At 38.7% G+C, this 12,945-nt stretch overlaps 1 protein-coding gene across 2 annotated transcripts in view; it reads left to right on the forward strand.

Annotated features, from left to right (window-relative positions):
- The window catches only part of RYR2 (ryanodine receptor 2), a 699,456-nt gene that overhangs the window by 293,601 nt on the left and 392,910 nt on the right, over positions 1–12,945 (forward strand). For both annotated transcript variants that reach the window (XM_043544343.1, XM_043544344.1), the window contains one exon: positions 8,153–8,227. In XM_043544343.1, the coding sequence (XP_043400278.1) occupies positions 8,153–8,227 (75 nt within the window). The remainder of the gene's footprint in view (positions 1–8,152; positions 8,228–12,945) is intronic.

The raw sequence follows: 12,945 nt of genomic DNA on the forward strand, positions 1-12,945 counted from the left end.
CCCATGCAGTTCTCAGTGTAGGATTAGGACCTAAAATATTACAGATGACAAGTAATTTACTATTCTGATGGTTATATGCATTTTTAAAGTATCCTGCACCATGGGATTCTTCCACAAATGTCATATTATATAACACATGCCCCCGGGAGGGATCATGGATCTCCTGACTTCTACAAAGGATCTCATTAGAGGGGTCAGGCTTCGGTTTGTCAGGAGCCTAAATTATCCAGTAGGAAATTTACTGTATTAAGAGTTGCATTAGGCTCAGCCTAATTTATTGGAAACTGGTTCAACAGCTCTGCCTCCCCTCCCTTTGAGGAGTACCTGGAATTCTCTAGTCTAAAGTGTTCTAGGTCCTGGTCAGTTAAGGATTTGCAAATGAGGTTTAGGACTTTCTGCTAGACTCAGAACTGGATAGGCAGTGTGTGAAGTAAAGAAACTCATATTCGAGGTGGCTGAACAGAGATTAGATCCTGTTGATACATTGTGTAGTCAATTGCTTGATCACACTTTGGTTTGGTATGAAATATATTTAAAAGACCAAATAACCAATGCCATTCATGTTTATTGCTAAAAGTCAATAATACTATAGTATATGAAGAAAGGTTCAATAAGATACCAGTTTTTGGGAAGCAGTCTCATGCAGTGTTGTTAAATTCACCTTATACAGAAAGTGTGCTCCTGAAGTTATACCCCTAAAGCTGCTATATTTTTTTTTTTAGTCAATGTGTTTACAGGTAAAAATGCATTGTGTGTGTCATCTGAAACTAGAAGCTTTCCACTTTGTTTTTCTGGTACCATGGTGTTACCCTTATCTCTGTGTTCTGCACACATGCATTCCAAGTACCAAGGGGATGAAGGCACCCCCTTGGTTTGTACCAGCATAGAACACTCATGAATCTTCTCCTTTGCCTTTGGGACATTCCAGTACTGGCCTGTGAAAGTAACTCCCTACCTGTTTCTATAGTAAACACCCATATGTTGTGATCCTGATTTACTTTTTCAGCTAATGCAAGGTGTTGTGGCATATGTAGCATAAGTGAACAGAATTATAGAGAGACATAGGCCAATTCAGGTTATGTAACTGCTAGAAATGTTATATAGATATATAAAATTCACACCACATATATTAATATACCTATCTTAGCCTAGCATATATGGGTCAACAATCCAAAAAGGCAAATTATTTGTTACAGGTAATGGAACCTATATCAGTCTCTTTAAACTGTAAACATTTTCTTAGATGTAGCATTAATAACTTCACAAATATGCACTATACCCAGAAAAGGTTGATATCTGACACAAGGAAAGGATTATTTATGACTAAGGCTTGAGCTCCCAAAATTCACACTGGCAAGCGACAATTTCTTTGATTTCTTAAAACCCCCCACAATCTTAAAGGGTAACAATGTTGCATTATATATTCATTCAGAAGGACCCCAAGCTCTTTACACACTTTACCAGTGGATTCATAAACTAAACACAGAACAACTTGGTCCATCACTTAAGTGTGTAGCCACCTGTGTGTGAAATACAACTGCTAACTGAGTACATAGAAAACATGCAGCAGGTTTGGGCAGGCTATGAAGAGGCTATCTTATATAATTGGCTTTTAAGTGTAACTTTGAATGTCATCTGAACTAGAATTGTGCCAGGCACCGACTTTATTAGACAGTTACAATAAACCTATGTTACTCTTAAATAAAATGACTGCCAATTCAAACTGAGTTAAATAATCTCCTCTTGGGGTTTGGACTAGATGACCTCCTGAGGTCCCTTCCAACTCTGAGCTTCTGTGATCAGAAGTGTGGTAGAGAGCACAGTGTGGGCTTTCCTTCCACTTTCTAGTGCTCCAGAGCAGGAGGCAGTCGGTGTCTGTGCTGTCTCACTCCCAGAAGAAAAGGAGCAGCTATTGTCACAGGCAGTGCTCCATGCCCCAGAGGGTGAAATGAGGTTATAGCCATAGTTCCAACCTCCCTGTGCAGCAGAACTTCCGTGTTGGGAGGATACAAGCTATTTTTTTCCTCAGAAGTATAGCAAAGCTCATAGGTGAGCCTACCTCCTCCAATGTCTCCAGAGTCATTACGTCTGGTCTTGATCTCTGGAGGCATAAAACCTCCAGCCACCTTTACATAGGCAGTATGCCATCTCCTAGTGACCCCAGTATGGTTCTTTTTCTAAGAACTATAACTAAGCCCTTGAAGTTTATTTTATTTATTAATCCATTTATAATCCATGCAAAGCACCATGCTGTTATGCATATAAAACTAAAATAAAATTGTTAATTAAAAATATGAAATAAAAAGGAAAGCTGTTTAGATAAGATCTTAACATTTTTGACACTGAGAAATAAAAAGAAAAGCAGTTAACATTTGTGACATCTAGATTTGTTTCAAATCATTTGGTTGTACTTCATTATCTCCTCACAGTATAATTTAATATTTGCTCTTTATTGAATCAGGTAAATTTCAACAATATCAAAATGGAATAGATTATCTCATTTAGTGCCCTGCATTGCAGTTAGTGAATTTAATTGGTGTGGCTGCTGACTCCCCACACTGCTCTGCAATATTGTAATAAGAATATGAATTGGCTCATGGTTCTCTGGGGGAAGTTGGTATACAGTAATCTATTTTTAACCCATGTAATTAATTCATTATTGTAATTGGATATTCAGTTGTCTTGCTGCCTTTTTGAGATTTACCAATTGTCATGAAGTGCAAACTCCTGCTGTACATCTCACAAAGATAAGCACAAGTGTGTTAGGAATCAGCAAGTGGGAACATGATTAATTCTGGTTAGCCCCTACTTTTGTGTCCCAGTAATGTCACTTACAGCCAAGAATTGTGCAGTATGGAGCCAAGAATTGTTCAGAGAGCTGAAGAACAGAGGAAAGGATGAGCTGTCCTTGGTGCTGTAGTTACAGTATGTGAACTCCAAGGAATTAGTGAGCAAATTAGCAAGTTCTAGGCCCTAGTGACTTTGTCTTAGGAGGAATTAAATAGATTAATGTCATGATCAAGAAGAACTGGTTGTGTTAGGCTTAATAAACAGCCATAGGTCAGACAAAAGACAGCTTCATTATAGTGTGTAGTATTGTTGTAGCTGTGTTGGTCCCAGGATATTAGAGAGAGAAGGTGAGTGAGATATCTGTTATTGGACCAACTTCTGTTGGTGAGAGAGAGACGCTTTCAAGCTTGCACAGAGCTCTTCTTCAGGTCTTCCTAGAGCTCTGTGTAAGCTTGAAAGCTTGTCTCTCTCACCAACATAAGTTGGTTCAATAAAAGATATTACCTCACCTACCTTGTCTCTCTACCTTCGTTATACAGACTAACTGAACAAGCTAAAGATCTGTAGTAAAGATGAACGTCAGACTCTTGAGGACTCTGAGTTTATTACAACTATGTTCTCTTGAAATAAAAATGCCTAATGGCATGGGTCTGTGAGCTTAGAAAAAAATTTTTAAAGGGTGTATTGGAAAAAGGAAAGGAAAATGGCAGGAGTGTTTTATGGAGCGCCTCACTGGGGAAGAGGAATGTATTTTGTGGCCCTGACTATACTCTCTTTCTCCTCTTTTAGGGAGAGGAGCCTGGCTTGTTGTGTGGGCTCTTGCCCCCTCTTCATTTTCTGTTGCCATTACATTTGTCTGTATTTATCAGATTATGAATAATATAAACTATTGCAGGATTTGTTTCTCTGTACTGCTCTTCACTTAGTAATATGAATCTTTATTGCACTTAACAACGTATATTTTTGTTTTCTACATTATTCCAGTGTGAATCTGAAATAACTCTTTTGTATCCAAAGGAATTATTACAGATTTGCACAGGTGTAACGGAAAGCAGTGAGTGTTTTATCCCAGTAATGTCACCTGCTGTTAAGGGTTAGTGGTAAAAACTCTGGGTCTCCTTCAGTAAGGATTAAAATGTAATGAAACACAGTTCATTTGGACTCTGAACTGCTGTAAGTACTAGATAAATGGTAGTAATGGGGTACATCAAATGGAACAACAGTGAAAGCTACTTTGATATAAAGTAAATTCTAATAATTATTTTCTGGGGATGGAAGAAGGTAACAAATGAAGATTAGACTTCATGTTAACACACACACATCTGTTATTTGTCTAACATTCTAAGTTTCAAGCCAAATTCTGCCTATCTGTGTAACCTTGTTGATTTCAGCAAGGTTGCATTGATGTAACTGAAGATAGTAGCTTCTTAGTTTTATATATGCTACAATTTGTTTAAGAAAAGCTAAATCTACTTTGGAAGAAATAAAATTTGTTTGGCCACAGATTTCACTCTGCCTTTCTTTGAAACCAAACAGCAGTGTGATGAGGAGTTTACCCCATCACATGCTGTGAAAGTATTAATATGGATCTGAGAGGCCAGTTAATCTGCCTGTTGCACCTGGAATGTGGGCCTAGCCTAATTAGAAACAAAGTCCAGCTTGGGGAAATCAGGGCTTGTTTCCCTAAAGAGCTGGGTGAGCCCAGTTGGGAGGAGGAAAGTTGGAGGTGTGGGAGTTCCCTTTCACTCTCTCTGAGGAACTGCCTGGAAGTCTGAGGAAGAAAAAGGGGAGAAGACCAGACAGGTTTCTCTAGGGGCTAGCTGGAAGCTCAGTTGGCGCTTCCCTGAATACATGACTATGGGGAGAAGTGGGCCAGCCCCTGAATGATGTGGTGGATTGAGGGACAGAAGAACAGTCTAATGCAACAGAGGCATGCCTGCAATGAGGTGGCTGGCTGCTGAGCCCAGCCATGCTGACGGTTTAGATTTTGTATATATTACTTGAGTACTTTGATAAAGGACTCTTGGACCCAGAAGGAGTAGAACTCTGTAAAGTAGTCTGACTGGAGGGACAGGGCACTCCTATGGCTGGGGTGGGTTGGGGTAGCAACTTGCTGCAGACAGTTATGAAGTGAGGGAGACTGACTGTAGAATTTCAGTGAGTCCTCTGCCACAGCTGAGAAGGTAGTGGCATCCCTGCTCCTCTCTGTTGACTGGGAGTTAGGGGTGACAGCCACCACATTTACAAGGTAATTTTATTAGATGATCCGTGGGTTGGATAGGATCTGTTCTTCTTGTGCCTAGACTAGTGGGGACCTTATTCTACATTAGCTCTGTCTACTCCTCACTCTCACACGCCAAACAAATACCCTCCTAATTCCCAGATATAGGGCTTTGAGTGTTCAATATTGTTCATATAGCATGCCACCCTTTCTCTTGAATAAATTGACTGGCCATGGAGCAAGTATTCCTGGCTTTGGGAGATTTTTGTGTGTGCTTTGTTTAGAAGTTCACATTGGGCAGAGAAATAATATTTCTAATGTTAAAAAAATAAACTTTCATTATTTGGCTAATCTGTTATTTATTTTTGTCTGTGCCTATCCTGTAGCTTTCTTTTCTTAAATGCAGATGGTGCCTTGAGGGTAGCTCTCTTTGTATTATGGAGTTACTCATTCTTTCAGGGTAGAAGCACTCAGTTTCACTTTGCAGTGCTGCAAAGCATTATTCATAAACAAGCTACAGCACAAAGAGAGATTACTTCATGGTACCATATTCATTCACAGAAAATGGGTGAGAATGTGCTAGAAACTATTTTCCAGTAAGAGGCTGCTAAATACTGTATTTACATTTCCCAGTTTTTTTCCTGTAGCCTGCTTTCCTCTCCCATTAGCCTCCAAATTCCTCCCAGGTGAGCATTCCAGGACTCATCCTTCCCATTAGTGGGGCAGCCAGTGGCTTTAGGCCCCTAGGATATCTGAATGATCTTGAGGACGAAAGAGGATGTGCGTTGACATAAAACAAATCAGTTCAACCATAAAGGACCCATTCTTTCAGTTTCACTCCATGTATTTCTAAAGGTATTTTAAATTGCACTGGTCTGGGATTCATTATATATTCCATCCTGGATTATTGCCAAACAAATACTTGTAGAGTATGAGATTAGTGCCATATTTCAAGCTTTCCAACATTAGAAATAATTTTGTCTCCTGCAGGTTTCAGGATATCGCACAGAGTTCACTGAGTTCACACACATTTTAATGGCCTTAGGACTGCTAGAACAAGCATTTATACTATTCGAAAGAAAGAATTCCAACCACATATAGCATCAGTCTTGAATTTTGGTATTTTGTGAAATGTCAGCTAATTTTATAGGGAAATAAGCAAAAGGCTAATTAAGAATTTTATGATTTTAAACAGTGTGTGGCTGCTTATGTGTTGTTTAGTAGAGCCTCTGTTGTGGTAGGCCATGTACAAAAAAAGAACAAAACATGAAATCATGATACCTGACTCGGAGCACAGGTTTTCAGAATGTTTATTGTGCTCTTGAGGGTTGATTTCAATAAAAGTTTAAGATTTAACTGGCACTGTTGTTCCCTCTGCAGAGACATCTGAGAGCTTGTTGGAGGCCCCTCATGCTGTTGCTGATAAGCTATTCCTGCAACAGACCCAGGAAATTAAATATAGAAAATATTAGACTTGATGGTGAGAAACCAGCACAGGGTTTTATCCAGTGCAAATGTTTTCCAGGCCTTACACCTTTTCCAGGCATTACATCAGGACTCATGATCAGTGATATTACTTTGATATAATACTGTTTTTTCATGCAGTATGAAAGTATTAAGCCAACCACAGCTGTATGAAAAATGCCACGTACTGACATAGACAAACTTCTGAATATATAAGTTCAGATACAATATGGCAAAAGTTTCTTTTGCTTGTCATCTGGTTCATAATATTTAAGAAGCAATCTGCCTTGACATAAATGAGCTTTCATTTTTTTTAACACCTACAGTTGATAAAGAAAAAAGCTTTTAGGATGATCCAAATTATTAAAATACTTGATATGTTCTCATAAATGGAACAGTGTTAAAAGGATCAGTGTCAATCTGTACTTGGGGGGAGGGGATGGGGGAAGAAAAGGAGCCCCTGCCAGAAATCAAGGCCAGATCTCAACTTGTGCATATTGTCAAAGATCTATTAAAGTCAATAGAACTCTGACTGTGTATGCCAGCTGAAAGGCTGGCCATGACTACTTAAAAATATCATCCCAGTCCTTACTCAGGCAAACCATCCACTAATTACAATGTAAATAGTCAATGGGAGTTTTGCTTGAATAAGAACTCGCAAGATCAGGTCCATTGTTTGGCTCATCAGCAATGCCATCCTAACATATTGCGTAGATCATACTAACAGACGAACAAGCAAATGGTTAAAAGCTTACTTCTAATTTAGCTAAAATCCCATTTTTAAAAAAACAAACAAAAAACCTGGTGTGAAATCCTGGCCCTACTGAAGTCAACAGAACTCTCTTTGACCTTGAGAGAGCCAGGATTTTACCCCCAATGTTAAGGAACTGTCCATACACCTTTTCTTGAGATAGATGCACACAGAGAGGAGACTGCCTGTGCATGGATCTTGGAAGGAGTTATCTGGGTCAGTGATTTTTATTTGAATTTACACAAAGCATATTTTGCTTCTATTTTGAGTTACTTTTTTCTCACATAATTTGAAACCTCATTCATCTAGGATGTCAATAATGTGGCTCCCTCTGTTTAACTTGTTTCCCCAACATTTTAGCTTTATCTTTTAGCCCTGGATTAATATTTTAACGTTTGCTCCTCTTATGCTTTATTTGCCTCCCATTGACGCCTTAGAGTTGGAACTAGTCCTTCCTTATCTTCAAATAAGTATTTTGGCACATTTGTAACTTCTTGTGTTATTCTGTTGTTTTTAATGAGAAATTTGAACACCACCATCTTACTTCTGGTTTTGAAATATCTATTTTAGTGTTGAGTTTTGCTATTCAATGTTTTAATCTTCAGATTATATATTTTTTCCCCTGGCAAATTGATCCTTAGAAACACTGAGGTTTAAATTTTTGAATGTGGTATAAATGTGATAGTGGAAAGAAATATTTGATAAAATTATGCATTTTAAAAACAAAATAATGTGTATGAACAAGTGGATCAGAACATTTAAGGGACAAGTTATTTTTGAATTTGATAACCATAATTGTTAAATAATAGTTAACTGGATTGTCTTGGACCTTGAAATTAAAAATCCTCAATTAACAGAACAAATTGAAAGTTAAAGAAGAGGTATCAGAATTTTCATCTCAGAACGTTGCTTTGTTTGATTTACAGAACTGTCCATTATGAAGGTGGTGCTGTGTCGATTCATGCTCGTTCCCTTTGGCGACTAGAGACTCTAAGAGTTGCGTAAGTAACAATATGCAAAGAAAAAATATATACAATATAATCAAAGTTGATCAGCTGTATGACTTCAGTCAGAGTAGGGTCAGTCTCTAAGTCAATAGCACAGTAGGTAAAAACTAGAAGCAAACGTGAAAGCCCTGAGTCAGCAAGGTACTTAACTTCAAGCACATGAATAGTTAAGCGTGTACTTAACTTCAAGCACATGAATAGTTCCACTGTCTTCACTGGGACTGCTTGTGCTTAAAGATAGGTGTGTGCTTAAATATGTTGCTGAATCACATCCAGGTTCTATTATTCTATTTTAATTTCAAATATTTGTGGTTTTATTTTCCCTTTTCCAGTCATTTATGGTTATGGACAGCTCCTGCATGGTGGTCATATTCCAATAAGATTTTATGTTACTATGCTTTGTCCCCATAAATTTCTGATGCATTTTAAAAAGCCCCAAATAAACCGAAAAACTCGCACAAATACACACCCAGTTTTTTTGGCTTTCTTCTGGTTTACTCTGGTTCTATAGTTATAGTTGTATTCAGGTTCTTTTGCTACCCAAATACGTAGCACTGCTAAAAATTGTATTAAACAGTCACTTTTATGTTAAGATCCAAAATTATTAGACAGCCTGTATTGTAAAGGAAAACATCTGCAAAAGTATGATGTAAAGTTGGAGTGCTTGCTGGGTATTGTGTCTTATTTAGCTGTGACTGTAATATACAAGCATGCCTTAAAGTTTCACTCACAAGTATGCAGTTATGATAAAATGTGAAGTGACAAATTATCATTTTAGAGACTAAATGACAATAGCTGTGGGGAAGTGTTACACTCTAATGATGCTGTTTAATGTGTGCATGCCATTTAAAGGGATGATGTTAAAAGACGTTGAATATATATAAGGGGAATGGAAGGATTTCCCTCCACTCCCCTTTAGTTGCTTTTGGACTGAATTGTGCTTGAGCAACAGCAATGAAACCATGAGAGAATCGCTGCCTTTTTGTTTCCCAAACCTTTCTCTTCACATGTTTCAGGGTAGTATTTTACCATCAGTGTGTACCACCTGGCAAATAATGGAACAGGAACAGTGAGTTATGTTACGATTTGATAGTCTTATGGCATAACTGACAGGCAATGTGTACAGACTGCAGGTTTAGAGAAATTGTCAGAAGAATCTGCAATACAAGTCAGCCCTGACAGCAGTAATCTTTCTTTACAAGGAACATGACTGTTACTATCAAAATGTTAAACTTTTTTTTTTGGGTGGGACACAATTATTGCCAAATTTCAGATGTATTATTTTGTTAGCAAAGGTGTCATCTTATAACTTTCCAGCTGGTGCTAAATAGACAAATTTATGTGCATCAGTGATTAGAAGTAAATTTTGAATGTATCGAATTGGACACATGATTTGTGACAAATCAGTCTAATTTGTATATATGTTTGTTATTACTACTACACAACACTATATTATGCAACACTTACATGTTTAACAAATAAAGACTAAAATCTGTTTCCTGTCCTGAAAATCTCTCTATCTAATGACTCAGACCTGCAAACACCACAATAAGTAGTGCTGATTAGTGAGAGTAAACCCAATATTTTACATTCTAGGACTCCAATCTTGTAGAGATTTATGCACATACCTAGCTTTATCCCACAGAAGTCATGAGGCTACTTAGATTAATGTCTTTCCAGGCTTGGACTGTAAGATTTTTTTTTTTGCGGGGGCAAGGCTTGCTCTAGTAAGTAGTATACTACACAGTTTTGTGTGCAGATATGGTCACAGAGTTTCCTGGTACATTAGATGGAGTAACATAATATGCATGTGCATTCTTACTCATTCTTGAAACTTTCAGAAAGTTTACTTGAATCTGGGAGTTTTTATGATTCAACATAGAGGAAATATACAACAGCCCAGATTTATGTGTGTTTCCGCTAATATAAACCCTGGCACAGGCACCTGGATATTGAAAGTCCAGTAGGGAGGGAGGTTGTGACAACAGAAAGTGGACTCAGTATTTCCTCTGGGAAGAGAATAGGAGAGGAAGGCTTGGACAGAGCAAAAAGATAGGGTTTAGGCAAAGAATTATCAGAGGGGGAAGGATAGCACGGGCTATGACTAGAAAAGGAAAGATCAAGTGGTGGATGGAAATGAGAGAAAGGCCTAAGTAATTGCAAGGAAAATACATTGGAATTGGAATAGCTTAGTGTTCATTTTACGGAATCTTGAGCTCTTGAAAGATCTTGTTTTATGCTATTCATCTTTTCTTTAGAAGAATATTTCTTAATAAGATTGGTTCTAAGACTGTTATTGCTGTTGGTTCATAAATCAACACCCCCTCTTTTTTACAATTGTGCATGCCCTGTCACCAACCCATCACTGTTCCCCAGTCCTACTTCCTTTTCCCAATTTCTCTTTTTTCTTAAAATCACTGTCTTTCCTCCTCTCCACCCACTACAACCTAGAACTTGTGCTCTGGCTGTCCAGCTTCCTCCCCCAGGCTATGCTGATGGGATTTTCCATACAATTTTTTCCATACAATTTCCATTCTTGTTTTTGAATTCTCTTCACGAGCACAGAACCCCCTGAAGCATTGCACAGCTTTGATTCCGTAGCCAGTCTCAATGTAAATTCACACCAGACTGTTAGGAATCTTTTGTACAGAGCAGCTGGTGGTAGCGTTTATCATTGTTTTGCCCACAGTTGTCTGTGGGCTTGAGTCTGTTATGCTAAAGCGCTTTTATGCCATTTTGGCTGTTCAGAGGGGGCCTTTAAGGGGTCAGAAACAGCCTCCTCAGAATATTCACTACCCAGAAGGCTTCCTTGACTGGTTAGAGCTAGTGTAAGGGCAGTGCACGCTCTGCTGCCATCTCTCAAGGGCAAATTGGAAGTGTGGTTGGAGTGCATTACACTTCAGCTATTCTCTTCTTCCTATAGTCCATAAGGGCCATGTGAAGCAGAGTGTAAGTTAGAGCAGCCCTAGTCTGCTCTAAGGTAGGCTCCTGCATGGCTCCATAATGAGGAACGCAGAGATATTCAGCCACTTTTGCCTCCCCTGGCCCAAGTGCTGCAACGTGATCACTGAGACTCAGGCCCTGGGTCTTTATATGGTTGAATGATGGAATCTTCATGCCAGCCGACAGTTGTATGTATTGGATGTGTTTTGGTAGTGGGTGCTCACCTTGCCATATAAAAGACTTAATGTGGGGGGAATGCATTTATGAGATATAAATCCTCCTTCCCTCCCCACCTAAAAATCCCACAGCAGAGTTCAACATTTTTACTGTCATTTAAAAAAACAAAAAAAAGAGTAGGCGACAGAAATAAACCCTGTCTCTCTAGTGTGTTTTAAAACAACCAAGAACCTCCCCAATGTCTTTAAGAAAATGGAAGCCAAGAGGTTACTTATATTGTGAAAATGGCTACCAAATGTGTTTTCAGGATTTACACAGACAGTATACCTAGTACTTATGAAGAGGTGCTTAAACAAATGGATATTTTTATTGCACAGATAATAGTCTAAATCTGTTACACTAGTCTACAGTGATAATGACGTATGTGATGTGCCTTGAATAGGACCTAGGCTAGTGTACAGATGCATATGAAACACATACAGGGAAAAACTTTTAATTTGTTTTGGAATTTTGTGCTTGGGCTCATTCTAAAAGTACATAAGAATTTATATAAAAACAAAAAGGGGCAATGCAAGCTTCTGATATGTGGGATAATTTAGATTTAGTTGAAATAGAATATCTGTAGGTTCACCAATACCAGTCAGTGATATTTGACCCATAAATGATGAGTTTGGGCTGTTTCAAACAAAATGGAATATTATTTATTTGTATTGTGGTAGTACCTAGGAGCCCCAGTCATGGACCAGGACCCCATTGTGCTAGGCACTGTACAAACACAGAACAAAAGAATGGTCCCTTCCCTCCAGCGTCCACTCTAAGTAAAGTTTGAGAGCTCCTATGAGAGAACGCTGATGGAGGAGTACCTCGACACATTTGGAGTACAGCCAGGAGATTAGTACAGGAGGCTCAGTCTGAAGCAGGGAGTTGGGACCCTGCTCTTTCTGTGCCTCAATTTGAAGTCCACTGTGAGTGGAACTCCAGGGTGGGAGCATCCCTTCTTCTTTCCCTTTATCTCCTGCAGAATCTGAAGCATATGGGCAGGCTCTTGTTGATTGGTTTTATAATTATTTTGTGAACACTGTATCTGAGGGCACAGACAGTTGAGCAGAGGAGTGATCTGGGAAGCTTGGTGAACTTAGCTACAAGTGGATAAAATGTTGAAGTGAGGACCTGGTTGGTCTTGGCTCATACTTTGGAGCTGAGATCTCCTCTCCTGGATGCAACAGGGTATCTGTAAAATCCTCTAGTTACTGAAATTCATCTGTGAATTATTTCTGTTTTTCTGTCAGTAAGCAGCCATTTCTGCAACATCTGAATTTATTTTTTTGTAATGAAAGGGCACTAAACTTTCTCTCAAATATCCCACTGACAGCTTCCTTTCATTATACCTGAGAGGACTTCTCTTGAGCTATGGCAGAGTGGCACAGGGGAGAGGCACTGCATATGCAGGTTTCAAGCCATTCGGATGGCATTTCCTTTTGTCAGTGCAGAAAATACAGCTCAGAGAAGTAATCTTTTCCACCAGTGAAAAGATTAAAAAAAAAAAAAGTTAAACTGTTAAACTGTACTGATGGTGTTCTTGGTTCTAGTCA

Source organism: Chelonia mydas, chromosome 3 (assembly GCF_015237465.2).
Source record: "Chelonia mydas isolate rCheMyd1 chromosome 3, rCheMyd1.pri.v2, whole genome shotgun sequence".
Taxonomy (NCBI): domain Eukaryota; kingdom Metazoa; phylum Chordata; order Testudines; family Cheloniidae; genus Chelonia; species Chelonia mydas.